This window comes from Cervus canadensis, chromosome 30 (assembly GCF_019320065.1).
Source record: "Cervus canadensis isolate Bull #8, Minnesota chromosome 30, ASM1932006v1, whole genome shotgun sequence".
In the NCBI taxonomy this organism is placed as follows: Eukaryota; Metazoa; Chordata; class Mammalia; order Artiodactyla; family Cervidae; genus Cervus; species Cervus canadensis.
Genome location: NC_057415.1, coordinates 10508543 through 10530406, shown reverse-complemented (window position 1 = coordinate 10530406; position 21864 = coordinate 10508543). Strand labels below are relative to the sequence as shown.

Here is a 21864-nt window from a genome sequence, read left to right as displayed (position 1 = left end):
AATCCTTTCTTAGCTGTTCAAAGCTGTGAAGTCTTGCTTTCCACATTTGGGTCACCAATTCCATACAACTTCCTCCCTACCCAACTCAGACTATGATACCATCTGCTGACATGCATATTAATACAATCATGCTCTTCAGGGATTACACCTTGGCTATCCACAATTGAAACTGAGTCTTTAATCTTCTTAAAAAGCTAAAACTTTATCTTGTAAAGCATTTCCCCTTAACTTTATTGAAGAATATTAGGAAGGTCTTATATAACTAGTTAATATAACTAATGCAGCCTATATATGTTATGTACTATATATTACAATATATAAGGTCTTATATAAATAATCAGTTAACATAAGTAATTAAAATAATCATATAATACATGGTTCTTCAGAGACACAGAAGCAATCAGTGTGTGTGTGTGTGTATAATATATCTAGAGAATCAGCTCATGAAATTAAAGAGGCTAAGAAGTTCCACAGTCCATCATCTGCAGGTGGGAATCCAGGAAAGTCATCAGTGGAGTTCTGAGAACTGTAGGGCCAGTGGTGTAAGTCCTAGTTGAGAGCAGTCTATGTGACTGTTTGAGCTGATGTCTCAGTTTGAATAGTCAGGCAGGAAGAGAGAATTCAACCCTCCTCCGCCCTTTCATTCCAATCAAACCCTCAAAGGACTGGATGATGCCCACTCACCTTGGGGAAGACTCTCTACTTTATTGAGCCTACTAATTCAAACGCTAACCTCATCCAGGCACATCCTCATAGATACACCCAGAAATGATGTTTGATCTGGGCACCATGTGTCCTAGTCAAGTTGACACAGAAATTTAACCATCACATCCTACAATTAGCAGTTTTATAAGCCTTGGTACTTAAGTGGTTTTATTTTTCTGTAACTGTAAATTCTCCTGACTTGGAGAACAGAGAGTCAGAAAGAAATAAATGAAAAAATGTTGCCATCTCCTAATTGAATTCATGCCGATTTATAAGAATCTTATTCTTTAAAGAATCCTGGACCAATTCTGGCCTGCGGCTCATTTTTCTACCTATTTTTCTATAGCCCAAGAATTAATAACTGTTTTTACATTTTTAAAGGTTAAAAATCAAAAGGGGATATATTTCATGACCTATAAAATTACATAAAATTTAAATTTCAACATCTATAAATGAAGTTGTATTGTAACACTTGATTTATTATTGTCTATGGCTGCTAAATGCTTTAACAGCAGTGTAGTTGAAATAGAGATTGCATGGCATGCAAACTTTATAATCTTTACCATCTGGTCTTTTATAGAAAAAGTTTTTTGACCTCTGACAGTCTCTTCTCAGATATGTCTTTAAGGATGGAGAAGACTAGAATAAAAATAATCTCGAGAACTTTCTAATGCTACAGAGTTTCAGGCAAATATGAATTGTTATAAGACTATGTTGGAAGACAATTCTCCATTGGTCTCCTCAATTTCTGCATGTCAGGTGAGAAGAGGCACTGACCACTTTTGTTGAAGACTGTTAGGTAGTTAGAATAGGGAAAAGGAGTCCAAAATGGTGGTGGCTAAAAGACAAGGAAGGGAAAAACCCACAAAAATAGAACAAAGGAAGGTCCAAGGACCGGAGTGAGGACTTCAGGTAGAACAGCACTCCTGACTAAGCCCAGTTTGCATAGGGCAGGCCCAGGGGAAGAAAAAAACATATAGAAAGAGGAGCCAAAGGGCTCTCTCTCTTTCTCCCATGCATGTGTGCACTCATTCTCTCTCTCTCTCTCTCTCTCTCGCCTTGAAGATGGATTTTCCTGCTATCTTCTAAATAAAATAGAGCTGTAACACTGAGCTGTAACACTGATTTCTCTAGGAGCTATAACACGATCCGTTCGAGACCTGAGAGCTATAACACGGTCTGTCCAAGACCTGAGAGCCATGTCACGCCGAGGGGGGCTTTAATGTCCGTCACTCCAAATCTTTGTCGTGACGAGACAAGAACCGAGGAGCAAACACTGGCCTGACAAAGACCATCTCTTCAATAATGCTTATATAGTGGACAACAGCCTTGGAAGATATAGTGTCTGGCTCCTTCTGGAGCAAAGGATATGTGTGTTTACAGCTCTGGAACATAGTGTTCCACTCCAGAGAAAGGTAGTTTACTGCCTATTACGAGAGATTTGGGTTCTCCAAGCTCAGAGAATCCTCTTGTGTAATACAACCCATAGCAAGTACAGAAGATACTGGTCCTCCTTGCCTTGTCCCGTGGGAACTGTGCTCTGGGGAAATGGTACATGACAATGCTGATACTCTGCCTTGGATGCTGCTGCTATGGTTGCAAGTAATAAAGTCCTTTGTCTATGACCTTGGAGCCTTGTCTTCAGTCCACATCCACAAAGCTGGCAGCCTAACTCGTCAGCTTGCAAGTAGGGCAAGTAAAAGTTGACACTAGCTCAGCCTCAGGCTTATCCCATTGTAACAACTAGTACTCGGTTTCACCCTCTTTCCGACCACAGTGACGGAGATGTGCACTACATTGAACACGAGAGGGAAATCTGCAACTGCTATGGCAGAATCCAAGCTAATTTTTACAACTCTGACTGGTTGGCTGGGGATACAATGCTTGTTAAGAACGGCAACAGTTACACTGTTCTTCACCTCCGCCCTTCCTTCAGGACTATCATGCTAATCTTAGATCTAAGCAGAGATGACAGTAAAAGGTCTCACAGGTTTTTCTTTTTAAAACACATCCAAACTGCTATAAGACTTGGTCCCCTCAGATTTTCCTGAGGCAGACTCATTCCTGTGGGAAGCTGCAAACCAACCCTTTAGATTAAGGCTCTTACTGCCCCAGATTGGGTTTACAATGCTGGTGAAGTAACCCACTGAAGATTGAGAAACAGACCCAAAGAAATACAAATAACTTCTTGCAATCATCCCTGACATCATGGAAACTCCCACTAGCATTTATATTGAATTTAAGAGATCTTATTTTGATAAGGGGGCAACAGATGGCTCAGATTAAGGTGGACTCCTCCAGAAAGGCTGTCAATTGAAGGACACAAACTCTGGGCAAAGCTGGGAAGCATGACTGTGGCTGCCAGAGAGCCTAAGACTGCAACAGTGTGGGCAAATGTTGACACTGCTATCTAGTGCAGGGTTTTGAGTGGACTGAAACATTGACATTTGGTTTCCTTACCAAACCAAACAAAAGCTGAGGTCAGCCCCTGCACTGCTTGAAACAAAGTCAGCGCACCTTGTTTTCCACACAGTCATGCTCTCCTTCCTTTTCTCTTGCTCCCTCCCTCCTCTTCACAACAATCACAGCCACTTTAAGGGAATGATGGCTGGGGGAGGGGCCAAGGTGTCTATGTCAACAAGGGGGACCAGAGCTCTATGCTGGCATGCTGGGGAACTTTGGGGAGGGGATGAAGTCAAACTTGTGTTGCTCTGCTGGATACAGGGGTCCTAGTCTCCATTCTACCAGCCCCATACGGGAAATGGCTCTTGGATTCAGCTAATGATGCTCAAGCAGGGCTCACCTGGGGAAGAGCTGACATGATCTTGTGGGTTGGGCTCTCCAAGCCAACTCAACGTATAGTTGCTGCTACTTTTATTATCTAAATGTACAGTAGGAATCAATGTGTTACATACTTGTGTTTTGTCATCCTCTTCGTACCAGAAGAGAGTCTCCTGATGGGAACAGCTGCATGTAGAGAAGCATTAGCACTCTTGAGGCTCCATAATTTCAGCTACAAGTCTATGGGACTGATGATTTTGCCCACTGGACACCCTGACAAGGCGAGGCAACTTCCATCTATAGGTGCCCCTTGGGGTTTTGACTCATAGCTTCCTAACAGGGCTGCCACATACACCCCTGAGCTCTTGTTGAAGCCAGAAGCCCAACTGATAAAGGCCTTTCCACTCAGCCTAATACTCCCATCTTGGGGTGGGTTGACTTGGGCTGAAGAACACCAAGGAGAAGGGCTCAACAAGTCTTGCTCATCAATGGAAATGGTATGTTCACGCATACCACTGTTTGGGCCCTGGTGGCATTTTGGCATTATATGAGAAAGCAGCAGCTATCTCCCAGGAGCAAAATTATTCTTTGTCTTCTCCTCCCTCAGGCTTTTCTGCTCTAAACAAAGCCACTGGTTCAAAGGGACCCTCAAATCAGTTTCCTCTAAATGCCTGGGCCTGGTTCACAAACTACTGGTTTGACTAGCCTGAGACCTGACAGGAGTTCTTGGAGCTGTTATAGCTGTTCAATCCCAGTGTTAATATGTACAACCAAAAGTGCACAAGATCACTTCATTCAGTGGGCAGAATTCAAGGCCACTCTCTTATCTCTTACCAACAGTCCTCTTGATGAACCTTGTTATTTTATTTGCACCGACTGTTGGGCTGTTGCCAACAGCTCAGCTCTTTGGTCTGTACTTTGAAAACTACAGATTGGCAGATTAAGTACACTCTTCTCTGGGGATGTGAACTGTGGAAGCAAACCACAGCTGCTGACCCAACCACTTGGGTCTCTCATGTGGAGATCTATGGTAGGGGCCATCCTGAGGAGATTGACTGTAGTCAAGCTGCTGACAGAGCATTGCACTGCCTTTCCTGCCATTGTTCGTCATTGTACTGGACATGATCCACACCCATTCTCATAAACTGGGCAAAGTAGAAGAGTCTATGTTTCTGATGCAAGGGCTACCACTGCATGTCAGACTTGGACTGCTGACAAAAGGTGACGCGTTCATTTCACAGGGAATGCGGATACATTGCGTGAGTGTTGTCCCCACCTACTCCTGGCAATTTGATTACATTGGACTTCTGACCCTGTCTCAGAGCTGTTGGTAGTGGCTCACTGCTCCTGACACTTTTTCAAGCTTTGGTGTTATTGGTCTAGTCCAATCAACTGACTCTAACCACACCACTGTGGCCCCTGACAACTAATCTGTGTCATGTTTTTAGCTTTCTGGACCATTTACAGTCTGACAAAGGTACACTTTTGGGCTACTGGCTAAGGTACTTAGAGGACTTTTCCATGCTGTTATCCATAGACCTCTGGAATTGTTGAGTATTGGAACGGTCACCTCAAAAATCAACTCAAAAAGACCTCTTCTTCTATATCTCTCACCTCCTCCTAGTTCACATGTTTTAATACTAGGTATTTTGGTCACTGAATGGTCTCCAGAAAGGAATCATCTCCTTTTGCCCACTTCCTAGGTAATGATAAGAACATAGGGGATAGGAGTTTATAAACCTACTTTGAAAATTCAGAAGTCTACCGGGGGCATGACACTTCTTTCTTTCCCCTACTGACAACTACTGGCTGGCTGGATTGGTACCGGGTTGGTACACACTCTTGGTGGCAGCCAAGCCAAATGGAGCCTATGGAATTTGAATTTAAATCTGGTTCAGCTACTTGGATTCTCTTATTGGATGAATATGGCCCTAGATTATAAGGATAATGATTACATAGTGGAATACTTGCTCCCTGAGTCCCCTAACATGTTCCATAAGGGCCAAAATGGGAGACATAATGAGGGCCTATATGTTTTAGAAAAATGTTCCTGTGCCTTTTGCACCTACCCTTCTGAAACAGGAGGGAAGGGGGCAGGGCACAACCTTTGAAAGAATGACATAGCCCGAGGACACAACATAAATCAATTGGAATCAAATGGCTCCAAGATGGCAGACAAGTCAACTTTGACTAGACCTTGATCTTCAATCAGCAAGCTAAATGACACACCCAGAGGCACTCTGACAGTTCCAAGGCACTATCAAAAGACCAAAAAGTGAGCAGTGGCTCAATTTTTGGAAATCTCCACCTCTTCTCCAAAACTGTTGCAATAATCCTCCCACTCATTAGCCTATGAGATTACCCAGCCCATAAAAACTAACCATGCCACATTTTGAAGCTGCACTTGCCCTCTGCAATGGCTCACTCTGTTTGTGGAGTATGTTTCTCTCTGAATAAAACCACTTCTTACCTATCATTTTTCTCTCACTGAATTCTTCCTGCAAAATCATCAAGAACCTTCATTATGTCCTGAAACCAGGTCTGTGATCTCAGTTGAAAGACCAGGGATTTTGGCTGGGTTCGAGTCCCAGCCACATGAGTTCAAGTCCCAAGCACGAATTTGAATGGGTTCGAGTCCCAGCACATAGGTTCAAGTCCCACTGAGATAAATTGTTTCCCTTCTAGATAAGAAGTCTTGGTGTGAGTAGGTGGTGACTGGGGAAAAGGTGAAGTTACCGTTTCCGGAATGGGATACACTGGTATTTTTGGTCGGGGGTAGGGAACAATCCTAGCACTAGGAGAAGGAACACCTTGGACCTTGAGAAGCCCTGGAAGAGGTGGGGCATTTGTGATCTTCTGTCTTTTAGAGAGATCCCTGGGTCTTTACTCAGGAAGAAAAACACTTGGGTGAGGCTCTCCTGAACTAGCAAACACTAAATTTAACTCACTGCTAGGTCCGCCATACCTCACAGGATAACTCTGATCACAATTGCCATTCTCCTTAACTTTAATAAGAAGCCAATTGAAAATGACAGGGAATGACTGGGTCTCTGCACCTCCCATGTAAAACATGTGTCAATACCTCTGGATATCTTTCCCATTGCCATCCTTGTAGCCCTTACTAGTCACCGGCAGGTGGCATAGATAAACAGGACAGTTTGGACTGCTGGCCTCTAGGCAGTCCCTCCATTAACAAGGACTAGACTCAATTATTCAAACTGAACCAGGAACCCTAAGGTCTACCAACCAGTTGCCAATCATATTTAAGGGGTTTCAATAATTATCAACAACATTTTCTTTCCAGGTACACCATGTGCACTCCCAGGACTGTACTTCTCTTGTGGAAGTTAGGCATTAGCTTGCCTTCTCTTGAAATCACAGCAGCTTGCACCTTAAGGGAGGTCATAAGAGACCTTTAAGAAACACTGTCTGTAGATCACACAGCCCTCAGATTACTGGGAGAACTATCTAGAATGCAGCTGCCCTTGATTACTCGCAGGGGTTTCTCACTGGCCTTCCTTACTTGTTTGCTATCTGTATGCAACCTGTGGGCAGTTAATTCTTACAATGAGAACCACTGAATTAGAAGAGGTAGGACAAAATTCCGTCCAGACTTCAGCTGAAGATCGATGACAATCACATCAGCCTGGAAGGCATTCAAGCCAACCTCAGCTCACTGCTCAGGGTTGTTATGATCAGTAATAATTGCCCTGGATTTCTCCCTTGCAGTCCATGGCAAAATATGTGCAACTGCTAAGACATCCTGCTGTAACTAGATAAATGCCTTGGGCCAAGGGGAAAAGTCAATACAGAAGCAATATCTAGGAAGCAGCCAAAGTAGATTCTGATGGTTTATGGGATGTGTTCAGCTGATTGGGTCTGAACCACTGGGGAGCACGGTTAGTAATACTGCAAGTTGGCCTCATTCTTCTTCTTTGAGTCTATTGATAGCAGTTTATTAAATGTTATATGAAACAAATTTTATGGATTTGGTCCCAGCCTCTGGTGGTCAGATTAATCAGAATGACAAACAACTGTAGAAACAAGGAGTGGATATTACTGGGAGAAAATTCTTTTATGGTCTCTCAAAATTCTGCACATCTTATAAATACGGGCACTGACCGCCTCTGATGTGCAAAATCATGGCTCCCCAAAGGTGTCCATATCTTAATTCCCAGAACCTATCTGTCACTTTACATGCCACAGGGACTCTGTAGATGTGATCAAGGATCCTACTATCTGGGAGGGCCCAACATCATCTTTATAAAATCTTTACAAGGGAAAGAGGGAGGCAGGAAAGTCACAGGAAATTGATAATGGAAGCAGATGGTCAAGTGACTTGGCCACAAGCCAAGGAATGTGGGCAGTCTGTTGTTGTTGTTCAGTTGCTAAGTTGTATCCAAATCTTTGTGATCCCACAGACTACAGCATGCCAGGCTCTGGCCTCCACTATCTCACAGGCAGTCTTTAAAAGCTGGGAAAAGCAAGAAATGAATTCTCCCCTAGAGTCTCCAGAGGAACATAGCCTTTTATGCTTAACCCTCTAAGATCAATTTTGGACTTCTGACCTCCAGAGTTGCAAGAAAAATATGTGTTGCTTTAAGCCACTAAAGTATGGTTGTTATGGCAGCAATAGGAAATTTATACAATGTCTTTGTTCTAAGCTATTTTTTCAAGTATATTTGTATAGTGGTTTTTGAAAACATAGTATCTCCTTCCAGAGCAAAAGGCTACAAGTTTACTGCACATTTAAAAGATCTGGGCTCCTCACACTTGAGATTACTTCTTATAATGCAACCCACTGCATGTACAGGTGCAAGAAACTGCTAATACACTGGCCACTGCTGCTGCTGTAACAAAGTCTTAAAAGTCATGTGTCTTCAGCCAGTATTCCACAAAACTCTTAGCTTGTAAATAGGGGAAAATCTCAAACCTTTCACAGTTCTCGTTAGATTATAGAACTCAGATAAGCTATCATATTATCATCTACCTTTCAAATCATTTGAGAACCACAGTTTTAAGAATTATTTGGATGAAACCAAAGGACTAGATGACTGATTTTTCTTTAACACTTCTCAGCTTCCTTTGTAAAATACATCAATAAATTGCACCCCCCCCCTTTTTTTTTTGGACTGTGCTGTGCTTCTTGTGGGATCTTAGTTCCCTAACCAGGGACTGAAACATGGCCCTTGGCAGTGAAAGCATAGAGTCCTAATCACAGACTGCCAGGGAAATTCCTTGAAATTGCCTTTTTGTGTGTTACAAAATTCCCCAGCAGCCGGAAACAATTTTCCCTCCCAGAAGCATTATTATTCTCTGAAATTCCTAGATGACTTGCTTTATAGATTTTGTATGATTTAACTTTCTTCTCTCTGCCTTCAGGAACACCTAAAATTTCCCCATGGCTCATTTGGTTAGTTTATACAAGATGGCAGACTCTTCACACAAGCTAACCTCTTCTAAGGTCAGGAAACACATTCCAAATATATGTGTTCTGAATAAATTTCTCCTCTGAAAAGAAATCATAAGGCTTGGAGTTTTACACAGAATAAAACCAAGCTTGAATCTAATTACAAAAATATTTATCCTTGCAACTGTATGTTTCCAGGAGAACCAGTCTTACCACTTATGTAAGATATTCAGTGCTTGCCCTAGGGGCTGTATCTCATGTTATCTGTAGTAACCTGTTCATAGGAGAGGTCAAAGAGTATAGCCTATGAATATTTTTAGGCATTCTCTTAAGGCCTGAATAAATTCAGACTCCTGATAAGAGATGAGCAGATGAAATGTAATAATAGATTAAAAGCAAGTTTATAATGGAATCCTGGCAATACTTACCTATACTGGAGAAAATCCACAGTAAGTTTCATCATGAGTAATATAATCAATTCAGAATTAAATAAACTTGGCAGTAAAATGTGATTCTTTGATAACTGGTAACACTTGCTATTCCAATTTGTGATAGAGAAAGAGGAAAAGTGTAGATGGTAGGACCCCATCTGCTCTCTGTATAGCTTGTTTCCCAAGGGACATTTGGCAATTTTGACAAACAGCTGTGACAGCGTTAACAGTGGAGGGGTGGTAGTACTACCTGCATCTGCTGAGGAGAGGTCCGCTTCTCTGGTGGTTCCGATGGTAGAGAATCTGCCTGCAATGCAGGAGACTCGGGTTCAAGCCCTGGGTTGGGCGGTTCCCCTGAAGAAGGAAATAAGAACCCACTCCAGTGTTCTTGCCTAGGAAATCCCAAGGACAGAGGAAACTGGTGGGCTACAGTCTATGGGGTCACAAGAGTTGGACACGACTTAGCTACTAAACCACCACCAGTATTTCCACTGGTTGTTCTCTGTACTGCCTGCATCTACTAAGCAGAGGTCAGGGATGCTGCTAAAAATCCTATAATGCCCAGCACCTCCCCATTGCTTTAAACAAAGAATGCTGTGGTCTCAACTGTCAGTAGCGTCAAGATTGAGAACCCCTTCTGTATAGGAATGACAAAAAATGGTGAGACTGATGATGGAATAGTTCTGTACCCTGGCATCTAGTTATGGTTACATGAATTTATACACAAGATAAAATTGGACAGATACACACACATGCACAAATCAATGAAGATTTAAAAATATGGTAAAAATAGAATAAGGTTTATAGCCCAGTTAACATGTCAATTTCCTAGTTTAATATTATGCAGCCAAAATTTAAGATGTCACCATAGAGGGAAATTAGGTGAAGGGTACATAGGACTCTTTGGAGTACTGTTTTTGCTGCTTCCATGTGAGTCTATAATTATTTCAAAATAAAAACTAAAAAAAAAAGGTGAGACTGGAACAAAGTAAGAACCACAGGTGTTTTCTTCAGAGAGGCTTGCTATAACTCCTTTCCTTGGGCCACTGCTGGCCCTCTTCTTGCTTCGTATGTTATCCACTGGCTGGCACAGCTATGGGAACTGACTGAGCAACTTGCATTCAAAGTGTGTAGTGGCTGTAGATCTACTTGTAAATCCTACCCAGTGGTCTAGAGTTTTAGTTGATAAATTAATAAACCACCCCCCTCACCATAAACACTTCTCCAGGGTTAAGGCTCAGAAACTTATTGAACATTTCACCCTTTTTCCTTTGATTTGCAAGTAGCCCTAGAGATACTAATGGACTGTTCCTAGGTTGTGGACCACAGTTTAAGATCAGTGCCCTAACAGAGTTTCTATTTCTCATCACTGCCTCTTTCTCTTGAAGTTGCCCCTTTCAACACACTTAACCAAATCACATCCATTCCTTTACATGTGACTCAAATTGCTTTCACTTTACTTCACTTCACTTTAAAATCCTTCTTTGACTTTCCTTCCTTCCCCTGCACCAAGCAGGAGGTGAAATAATATGTCCTTTCTCTGAAACTATTGCAAAGCAAATAAGGTTCAAGTTAAGTATTGTATGTATGTATTGATATCTATCTATCACTGTGACATAAACCTTGCAGGAGACAAAGGAGTATAAAATATGATTTACTGATTTAAATGAATTTCTTCTCTAGTGGTAAAACGGACAGTTCAATAATTCATTAACTTTAGCAGAAAATGCTATCATGCCAAGAAATCAGCTTAGGCATTGTGTGGTACATATGATGATCAAGACTTGACCCTGTTTTCAAGGACCTTGTCTAATAAAACAAATGTGCACATGACTAAGAATGACACAAGGCCAAATGGGTAAGTGACACCAGAAGGGTAATAAAGTCATATGGGAATATAGAGTATTTAGAAAATATGTCTGATCAAAGAAACATTATCAGGGAAAAACTGTTAGGGAAAGTCCCATTTCAGCTAAGTCTTGAAGGATGGGTAAAACAATGAAGTCAAAATGAGAGATAAGAATTTCAATTTGCAGTGAAAATGTGTTGAAGCCTAGAGGCAGGAAAGCATAAGACAAGCTTGGAATGCTTAGTGGACTCACTTGATTTAGGGTTAAGATAGGAATGAGATATTATTTTGAAACTCTGTTGAGAGCTATCTGGGTGTCATAATGAAAGTTTAGTTCTACAGGGATAACATATGGCACCAATAATAAATAGTTTTGAGGATGGTGACTTCAGACTGGAAGCAAGGGAATCTGGAGGTTATTGTTGCAATCTAGGCCAGAATTAACGAGGGTGTGAACTGGACTGGTAACAGGAGAAATAGCTTTAGATAATAGAAGGTATGTTACAAGTGATGAATTGTCAGGTGATGTGTACAAATAATTATGGTGGAGGTCAGAGAAAAAAATGATTCTGCTTGGGTATTTTCTATTAGGGAAGCAGCAGTAATAATTGGCATGTGTGGGGGGGGGGGGGTGTATTGACCTGAAGGAGTGATCCTAGGTGAGAAAAATACAATGTACAAGCATTTCCAGAGATGAGAATAAACCTGTTTGACTGCAGCAGATCGTTTCTACAGAGTAATGGGAGTGAAGCTTGAGAGACTAGGAGTTAGTTGTGGAGGGCCTTGTACCTAGTTAAGAGGCTTGGGCTTCATTTTTGAGAAAATGGAAGCATGATCAATACCTGTTATTTATACCACTTTTGGACATATGTACGATCTTGTGTTACTATGTAAGTTCCTGGACACGGGATTAGTTTGCTCAATAAATTCTTGTTGATTGATTGAATCTGCTGACTCATTTTGTCAAGGAAGAATTCTTCTACCATTTGAATAACAGCCTCTTATTATTATAGTTGAATTTTGAATATTGAGACTTAAAAAATGGGATCTATCCACTTACAGCTGGCTCATATTCACTTATGAAAACTTAATGATAAAATGTCAGGAACTCTGTGAGCCAGGACCTCAAGCTGGTAGCTTGAGATTGGCCATTTTGCAAGTATTTACATCAAGGGGATTGGGAAATGCTAAAAAAAAAAAATCAAAGCTTATTTTCTGGAGAGTTGGTTATTAAACCCATATCAGCATGGCACTGCTTATCTCCGCCTCCTTCCATTTCTTACCCCTCATCCAACTTGCTTCTAAGTTTTTTGAGGGCAGACTGAATCTTATTCCTTGGTATCTTCAACATTAATGTACTCAATCAATGTTTGTAGAATGAATAAAGTATGCTTTTGTAATTTTTTCTAGACTATTAATAAGGAGAAGGAAATGGCAACCCACTCCAGTACTCTTGCCTGGAAAATCCCATGGATGGAGGAGCATGGTAGGCTACAGTCCATGGGGTCACAAAGAGTCGGACACGGCTGAGTGACTTCACATTAATAAACAAAATATATTAAAAACAAAATGCCTCAAATAAACATTTAGACCTCTTGGGCCAAATTGTTTTTTTTTTTTGTAAGTAGTTTTACCAGGACATAATCAGGCTTAGTCTTATATGTATTGACTATGGTTGCTTTGTGATATTAGGGCAGAGCTGAGTATTTGAGACAGAGAACGCACGGCCCACATAGCCCAACATATCTAGGATCTAGTCTCTGAAAGTTTGCTAATCCCTGATCTAAACCCACACCTCAGTGGTTTCTTAGAGGGTAGGGCTGTTTCTAAAAAGGTCCATAATGAATTACTATACTGTATATGCGTACAGATAAATTATATTACTTCATAAATCGTGCACAGACATCAAAACTTTTTAGAAATTAATGTAACACACAGATAATCACAGAGCAATTTCATAAGTGCAGAGTTAGATATAAATGGTTTCCAACGGTGGAACTTTCTACCTTGAGGAGTAATGATTACTTCACATCTAAACATATGTAAACAGCCATTCTTTAGCAGAAAGCTCTGTGTAGTTTCTTCATGTCGTTGAAAAATGCTGCCAGAAACTTCGCTGATATGAAATGACGTCGCTATAGCAATTTACACGTTAAGAACTTAGACCCAGATTTCAGAATGGCTCTGCTAAGAAGCGGACTTCATGCAAGAGTACTTAAAAGAGCCAGAACAGAGCTGGACGGTTTAAGAACAGAAATACAAAGTCTATCTTTCCACACCTGGGTCACGATGTGGTGTCAAAGTTTACATTTGCGCAATACTGGTTTATAAAGTTTATGTCCAGTGTTGTACATTCCTTGCAAGTCATCTTTAAAGGCAAGTGATGAGGTCATTTCAAATTTAATATTCTCTAGGGGAAAATTAACTTCCTGTTTCTTATTTACACATGTATTACACTGAAAATAATTTTTGAACGACTACCTTTGATGTCACCTCAAGTCTGAAACAGGGCAGTAAGTTAATTTGGTAGAGTATAAAATGAACACCTCGGCTACATTGTGCCGTCTCAGCCGGGAGAGCACGCCTTGGATACTATGTTGCTGCCCCAAACATCTTACGGGACAGTACTGACAGAATTCAGCCGGGGGCTAGTAGGGCTTTCAGCGCCACTGCCAACATAGGAGGCCTGATCCCCTGACCAAACCTGGCTGACCAGGGTGGGAAACTCTGGCCCCGGAGCACTGACCGCTCGGAACAGAGCAGGGTGGCGACAGGGGCGTCCTCCATTTTCTTTTCTTTATGATGAGGATTTTTTTCGTCCATTAACTTATCTTTCAATTCTAGCGCACCGTGTAGTAAAAGCAAACGTTTAAAAATCTTATAAGTACGCAACATTTAAGCACATTTCAATATCAACTACAAAAAACCCTCGCGGGCATTTGTTCCAGACCCTCCTCCCAGTGGGGTACACCGTGAAGCAAGCTCAGGCTCTTAGGGGATGCGCACCGTAACCGCCGGAGTGAGGTGAGAGGGTGGGGGAGAACTACCTGGCCTACCATCGCGCAGGCGCATTTCCGGCCGCAGCGCCCAGTGGTCTAGCTCCCTTTCCAGTAATTTCGCTAGCCGTGACGTCATCCTCGTGCGCCCTTACGGTGCCTCCCAGAACCCCCAAATTTATATTTTGGTGAAAGGGGTAAGAAGGAATGAACTGACCTCCTCCACCCCACTCTGTTTTTAGTCCTTGACTCTGGACGCGCCTACGCTTTGGGCAATGGAGCGGGAGAGGGAAAGAAAAGCACCCGGAGATCCAAACGCCGCCGGCCAGGCATGACTCGGCGACGTCGCCAGCCGCGTTACCCGGCGTGCCCCGCGCGGCGCGGGCAGAGCGGCGTAGGGGGAGGGGCGGGGAGGAGGAAGCGGCGGCGGCGGCGGCGGCTGCTGCGGATGTCGCTGCGACTGATCGGCGTCTGAACACACGGCGGCTGCCGAGCGCCCGACCCGGGCCTGCGCCGGAGCCCACGCCAAGCTCCGCGGCTCCTCGCCCGCCAGGGCGGCCCTGAGCCAGTTGTCACTGAGGCAGCGTGCCTCACATTCTCCGCTGCCCGGCCAGGCGGGCTCTGGCGTTGCCTGGCTCCCGCTCGCTCACCCGCTCCCTCCTTTGCGCCTGAGTCACCGCCGCCGCCATGGCCGAGAATGGTGAAAGCGGCGGCCCTCCGAGTTCCCAGGACAACGCCGCCGCGGCCGAAGGTGCCGGCGCACCCGCCGCCAGCGCCTCCACGGAACCCAAGATCATGAAAGTCACCGTGAAGACCCCGAAGGAGAAGGAGGAGTTCGCAGTGCCCGAGAACAGCTCCGTCCAGCAGGTGAGGGCCGCGCTAGGCTTGGGGCGGGGTGGGGATGGCGGCAGGACCTTCGCCAGCGGCAGGAGGAGACTGTTTTGCAAGGGCTTGGGAGGAAGGGGTCGTCTCTGGAGGTGCCCTCGGCCTTTCTCCTGGGTCTGATCCCAAATTAGATCACACCCAGGTTTGTGGATTTGCTCCTGGCGACACCGCAGAGGTTTGTGGCGGGGCCTCTTGGCCTGTTTGTGGGACGCGCTGATGCCGCTCTCCTCGGCGCCTTCCTCCTGCTCCGGCGTCCGCCGACCCCAGCCTCCTCCCCCAGCTCCCCGCCTCCAGCCGCCTCCCTCTGACTCCGCACAAAGGAAAGAGACCCGCCGCCTAGCTCGGGCGGGGTGGAGGCTGGGCGAGGGTTTGACTTAGCCTGGTCTGCGGTTTTGTCTCTTGAAGGAAAAAAAAAGAGGGGGTGCTCATTGTTTTACCTGCCTGGGGGTTAAAGTAGATTTTGGGGGTGAGGAGCACGTGTCCATTTAGTTCTGCGTTTTGACCGCTGAAATCTTTCCCACCTTCCAATCTTTAAGGAAAAAATGAGCTGTGACGTAGAAATTGCTTTCAGCCAAATCTTAATAGAACTAGGCTTAAGGAGAAAGGTGGATGACTTTCACTGACGACTTGCTGGTTCTGTTTTGTTTTTTTTTTTTTAAGTGTGTTTGTCATTCTTTAGATGCCAATCGTTGGGGAGGTTTTTGTTTGATTTTAGAGGAATAGCTACGTTATTCACATGTTAGCAATTGTAGTCAGATGAAAGAGCACGAACCTGGAGTTAATGGAGGAAATTTAAAAGTAATTTACCGCTTAAAATCTATTCAGGAATACAGTTATTGCAGTTAATTAGTGATCTTGAGGAATTTAACAAATCATTTTAGTTTTTGTTAAATATACGTCCCAGAATATTTCTGTAATTACTGAATTGATCTCAGACAGTTGATCAGCAGATATCAAGACAGTGTGAACAGTTTATGAAGAAGCAAAAATGAAACGTACCTGTAAGTTTCCCTTAAAGGAACAATAAACAATTGCGTTATTTGTTTATATGATTATGAAAGGTGGTGTGTTCTGTCAAGTAGTAAGAATGTGTAGCATCGTGAGAAGCTTTGACCACCTTTTGAATCCCTATTTTTTTGGTCTCTCAATTTTCCTGTAAAATTTTCCCTTAATTTTTAAAGTATTTTCCAGCATACAGGAAAGTTGGAATAATTGTGCAATGAACTCTCATGTGTCCATCACCTACAGTTAGCATCTTGCTTTATTTGCTTTATCACACAATTAATCATTTATTGGTCAGTTTTATTTTTTGGATGCAATTCAAAGCAAGTTGCGAGTATTAGTACATGTTATGCTTTTGAACTGTGGTGTTGGAGAAGACTCTTGAGAGTCTCTTGGACAGCAAGGAGATCCAACCAGTCCATCCTAAAGGAAATCAGTCCTGATTGGAAGGACTGATGCTGAAGCTGAAACTCCAATACTTTGGCCACCTGATGCGGAGAGCTGACTCATTGGAAAAGACCCTGATGCTGGGAAAGATTGAGGGCGGGAGGAGAAGGGGACGACAGAGGATGAGATGGTTGGATGGCATCACCGACTCAATGGACATGTTTGAGTAAACTCTGGGAGTTGGTGATGGACAGGGAGGCCAGGCGTGCTGCAGTCCATGGGATTGCAAAGAGTCAAATACAGCTGAGCGACTGAACTGAACCCTTAAAAAGCACTTCAGCAATGTGCATTGCATATCATTAACCTGAGTTCAGGTTTTCAACTTAAAATTTTTGAAGGTAAATTTGACTTGGAGTGAAATGCAGTCGGTTGCCATTCCCCGAGTTTACACAAATACATACACGTGTGTAATCCGAAGCCTTCTGGAGTTGTAGAGCTTTATAATTAACTGGAAAGTTCCCTCTGGCTCTTTCCCAGTCAGTTCAGTCACTCTCCCCGATTCAACCACTGTTTTTCTGTATGGACTCGTTTTGCTTATTGTAGAGTTTCATATAAATGGTATACAGTATACACTCCATTCGGTAAGGCTTTTTCATTCAGCTTAGGGTTTTGAGACTCGCTATTATGTATCATCAGTAATTCTTTCCTTTTTATTGCTTTTTGCTTTCCATTTTATGAATATATCACCGTAATTATCCATTTTCATATTGAAAGTCACCTGGACTCTTTGCAGTTGTTGGCTCTGAACACTTCTGTACAAATCTTTTTGTTGGATGAATGCTTTTATCTCTCTTGTTAATGCTTAGAAGTGGAATGAGTGTGTGTTAACAGGGAAGCTGGATGTTTAGTTTCATAAGGAACTGTGTTTTTTTTTAAAGTGCTTGTACTTTACAATCCCACTGACAGTGCATGGGAATTCCTGTTGCTCCATATTCCTACAAACATTTGATAATATCAGTCTTTTTTATTTTTGTTACTCTAATGAATGTATAGCCATGTTAGCTTTTGAAGCCCATAGTTGTTCTTTCCAGGATTTCAAGTTCAGGTCTCCATTATTCTGGCTGCTTTAAGCATTTTACTGTAAAAGATTAGAAAGTCAATATTTTGTAAATAGAAAAATTCATTTAGATCAGTTTATTATACTATTATCTGTGAGGATTTTTTGACTTTTTATGATGGTGAAACTGGAATTTCAAATTCTATGGAAGTTTTAGTTAAACTCCTCTGTAACCAAAGTAAAATTTTAACAGATAAAGTCTTTCTGCAGCAACTTCTTCTCATGGTAATTGAATTTTTATTTTGATAAATACTTTCTTTTGAAGTAGAAAATGTGATAAAAATTTAAGCTTATCATTCATTGCATCAAGAACCTGAAGACAAATTGTGGGCTCTGTTAGGGTAAGTACATTTGGAAAAATGTACAAGAATAAGAAAAATAGTTTTCACATGGTTTGAAAAATTCTTCTTGAAGCACAAGAAAAGTTCTGTCATCTATAATTTTAAGTTTTTCTCTAAGGGTTTCACAGATTTAAACTGTTTACTACAGATTAAAATTAGTCAATAAAATAAACTTAATGACGTTGAGATTTCACTGAAAATGTTTTGTAAAAAATTGGGAAGTATTTGGTCCTGAAAGTTCTTAGTAATCTTAGAGGTAAAAAGGATAAGCAGAAGACCTACAAAAAATAATGTTGAAGGCTTAGGCTTTCTATTAGACACATCCCATGTTGAAAATCTGTTTTCTGTGTAATGTAAATTCTTTTACTATACTGTGCTGAAATAGTATCAGGGCTTCTGTGATAGCTCAGTTGGTAAAGAACCCTCCTGCATTGCAGGAGACCCTGGTTTAATTCCTGGGTCTGGAAGATCCGCTGGAGAAGGGAAAGGCTACCCACTCTAGTATTCTGGAGTATGTATATGAATGTGTTCTAATCGATTGGATGAAATTATATTAAATTTCTTGGATAAGGTATAAACAAGTTGTAAGGTGGTTATTAAGTTTCTTATTTTTCCCTCTGTTTCTATTTGTAACAGGGAGAAACAGGATACTTTAATACAGTTTGTATTCAATTTTAACTCATTCAAGGTTGATGATAAAGCTTATACTTTTTGAAATTAAAGTGAAATTTATTTTTTCATTGAGTGCTCAATGGGATAAAGTTTAAATTTCTACCTAAAGGTGGTTGGAATATAAACTTTTACTATGTCTTTCCAAGGTGGTTTCATTAGTAAGGGTTTTCATGATATAAGTTAATAGATTTTTTAAAAAATGTGTAATGGCAAAGTCCCTGTGTATGAGATTATGTTTTTTCTTACTTATTCATTATTTGCTATTGGAAACAATTTGAGGATTTCTAAGTGTCAGCAAGCAAGATGAAGTCCAGAAGAATGTTGTGGTTAAAATTAGTGCAGAGAAAAGACGGGACTTCTATATACTAGCTCCTAACTAGGTTGTTTTGGGATTTTTATAGTTCTCTAGAGTTTAGTCTTAAGATTTTGAAATACAGTCATCTGAAGTAATCAGGCAGTGTATTCTAGTTTTGGGAAATGTCTTCATCACTTGAATCTTTTAGAAAGATATTAACATAATGTACATGTTACTAATGTATTTAGATATAATGTATATATTGTACTGAATAACGTACTTAGATATAATGTATATATTGTACTGAATAGAATTGAACTTTTCCTTGATAGGGGAAATTACATTGACTCAGGGTCATTATCTCAAACATCATTTAAAACAAAGACTTTATAGTGTAGATCTAGAACTTCTGTCCACAGGTGTGCTTCAAGCCATGTCTGACTGTTGAGCCCTTAAAATGTGACTGATTTGAAATGTGCTGAAGGGGTAAAATACACACCAGATTTTGAAAACTTGTGGCTGGTTTCTTAAGAAGCACAATGTTTCCAAGATTTATCTGTGTTGTAGCATGTATTTTACCGCTGAATACTATTCCAGCGTATGCCACATTTTATTTCTCCAGTTGATTCATTCATCAATTGATGGACATTTGGAGTGTCTCTACTTTTTGACTACTATGAATAATGCCAAAGTGAATACTTAGACAAGTTTTTTGTGGACATATTCTTGAACATATGCCTTTTGAGTTGAATTATTGGGTCATGTGATAGCTGTCTATTGACCTGCTCTTGGGACTGCCAAACTGTTTTCCAAAGTGGTTGTACCAGTTTTTATTCCTGCCAACAATACATGAGGATTCCAGTTACTTTCCATTGTCTGTAACACTTGTTACTGTCTGTCTTTTTTTTTTTTTTTTTTTACTGTCTGTCTTTATAACTTTGCTGCTGTGAAGCGTTTTGTTGTGATTACTTGACTTTCTATTACTCAAGCAGCAGTTCTTAATATAGTCTGGGGGTCCCCATAGCCCTTCTAGGAGGATCATAAGGTCAACGCTACTTTCATAATATTCTGAGATATTTTTGTTTTTCACTCTGATTTTCTCAAAAACAAACAATACTTTTTCAGAATCTGTAAGATGTGGGTTTTGCTGCAATGGGACATTTAATAGATTATGTAGGGAGTTTTAAGGTTGAGGATTGACTTCACTAAGTTGCCATTATTTCTCACCTAGAAACTATGGTAGCCTGCTGGTCAGTTCCCTCCCTGCACCCCCATTAACTCCTAGAGCAGTCTCTGAAAAATATTAATCAGATCATGTTACCCTCTACATAAACTAACAACTCCCCATTGATCTTGGACTTAACATAATGGGGTCATGAGGCCTTGTGTGATAAGGTTGCTTCCTGCCTCTCCAGTCTGATGCCATCTTTCCTCCTTGGTCACTTGCCTCTTGCCTTACTGACTTTTTCGTTCCTTGGCCTGTTAATCTCTTTGTTTCCCTGCCTGACGAGTTCTGTGCCGTTTGTTCTTGCTATTACCCAGATTGCCTCTCTTGGTGGCCCTTCCCACGCAGTGCAAGGTCACTTTCTCAAAGAAGTATCCCTGGTTTTCCAGAGTAGGTTGAAATTCCCCATTGTACTTTCTCACAGTATCCTGGTTTTGGTCATAGTTTATTACAACTTAAAACCTGTATTCATGTGATTATTTGATTAATTTATTTGTGTGTGTGTGCTGGAGAAGAGCCGTGGTTGTTCCCAGTAGCGTTACCAAAGCCTAGCACATAGTGTGGACTAAGAAAATATTTGTTTATAACTGAATCTAGACCATATGCATGATATGGGTAATTAATAATCAGTACCAATTACTTAGGACTTCCCTGGTAGCTCAGCTGGTGAGGAATCGGCCTGCGATGCTGGAAACTCCAGTTCAATTCCTGGGTTGGGGAGATCCCCTGGAGAAGGGATAGGCTACCCACTCCAGTGTTCTTGAGCTTCGCTGGTGGCTCAGACGGTAAAGAATCCGCCTGCAATGCGGGAGACCTGCATTCGATCCCTGGTTTGGGAAGATGTGCTTCCCTGGTGGCTCAGCTGTAAAGAATCCGCCAGCAAAGTGGGAGACACGAGTTTGATCCCTGAGCCAGGAATATATGCTGGAAAGGAAAGGGCAACCCACTCTAGTATTCTTGCCTGGAAAATCCCATGAACAGAGGAGCTTGGGGGGCTACAGTCCATGGGGCTGCAAGAGTCAGACATGACTTCGTGACTGACCCACCACCAGTTACTTACTGTCTACTGAGTGCAGTACAGTTGCCCCTCGGTGTCGCCAGGGATTGGTTCCAGGACCCACTGTGGATTCCAAAATCTGTGGATGCTCAAGTCCCAAAGTCTCCGTCTGTGTTTGTGGGTTTGGACAGCTGGCTATACATAATCTCCTTGTTGTCTGCCCTCCTCTCACGGCTTCATCTGAAACTGCTCTCCCTTCAGTGCAACACTCTTGACTGCTACAGGATGTTCATTCTCGCTTGTAGTTACTGAAACAATTTTTCTAGAAGAGCCTTTCTTTCTTTTTTTTTTAGAACAACCTTTCTTAACTGAGAAGCTTCATTTTAACCATAGGACCCAGAAAGATTTGAATCAGTTCAGTTCACTCAGTTGTGTCCGACTCTTTGCCGACAAAAAAAAAAAAAGAAAGTTTTGAATGACTTGTCTGTTTTTCCAGCCAATATACTTTTAAATGCGTAGGAGAGAAGTTAATTCTTTACCTAAGCTAAGTGGTGTGCTAGTAGATGTTTATCAGCTAGTTCTTTGGGGGAAAACAGCACTAATTTGTAGTGTTTGTTGATTTCCATGGTAGTAAATACCTCTCCCTATGGAAGATTTTAGGCTATGACTATGAAACTGGCTTATACGATTTATGAAAATTAAGACTGAGCTGGTAGGAGCTGTTGCTTATAGTGAACGTCTTAAGGCTGGTGTCAGCCAACTAGAGTGAGC

General features: G+C 41.8%; 1 protein-coding gene across 2 annotated transcripts in view; it reads left to right on the top strand.

Annotated features, from left to right (window-relative positions):
• The first annotated feature begins 13154 nt into the window (after positions 1 to 13154).
• The window catches only part of UBQLN1 (ubiquilin 1), a 54623-nt gene continuing 45913 nt past the window's right edge, over positions 13155 to 21864 (top strand). For both annotated transcript variants that reach the window (XM_043452842.1, XM_043452841.1), the window contains exon 1: positions 13155 to 15039. In XM_043452842.1, the coding sequence (XP_043308777.1) occupies positions 14860 to 15039 (180 nt within the window). In that variant the 5' untranslated portion in view covers positions 13155 to 14859. The remainder of the gene's footprint in view (positions 15040 to 21864) is intronic.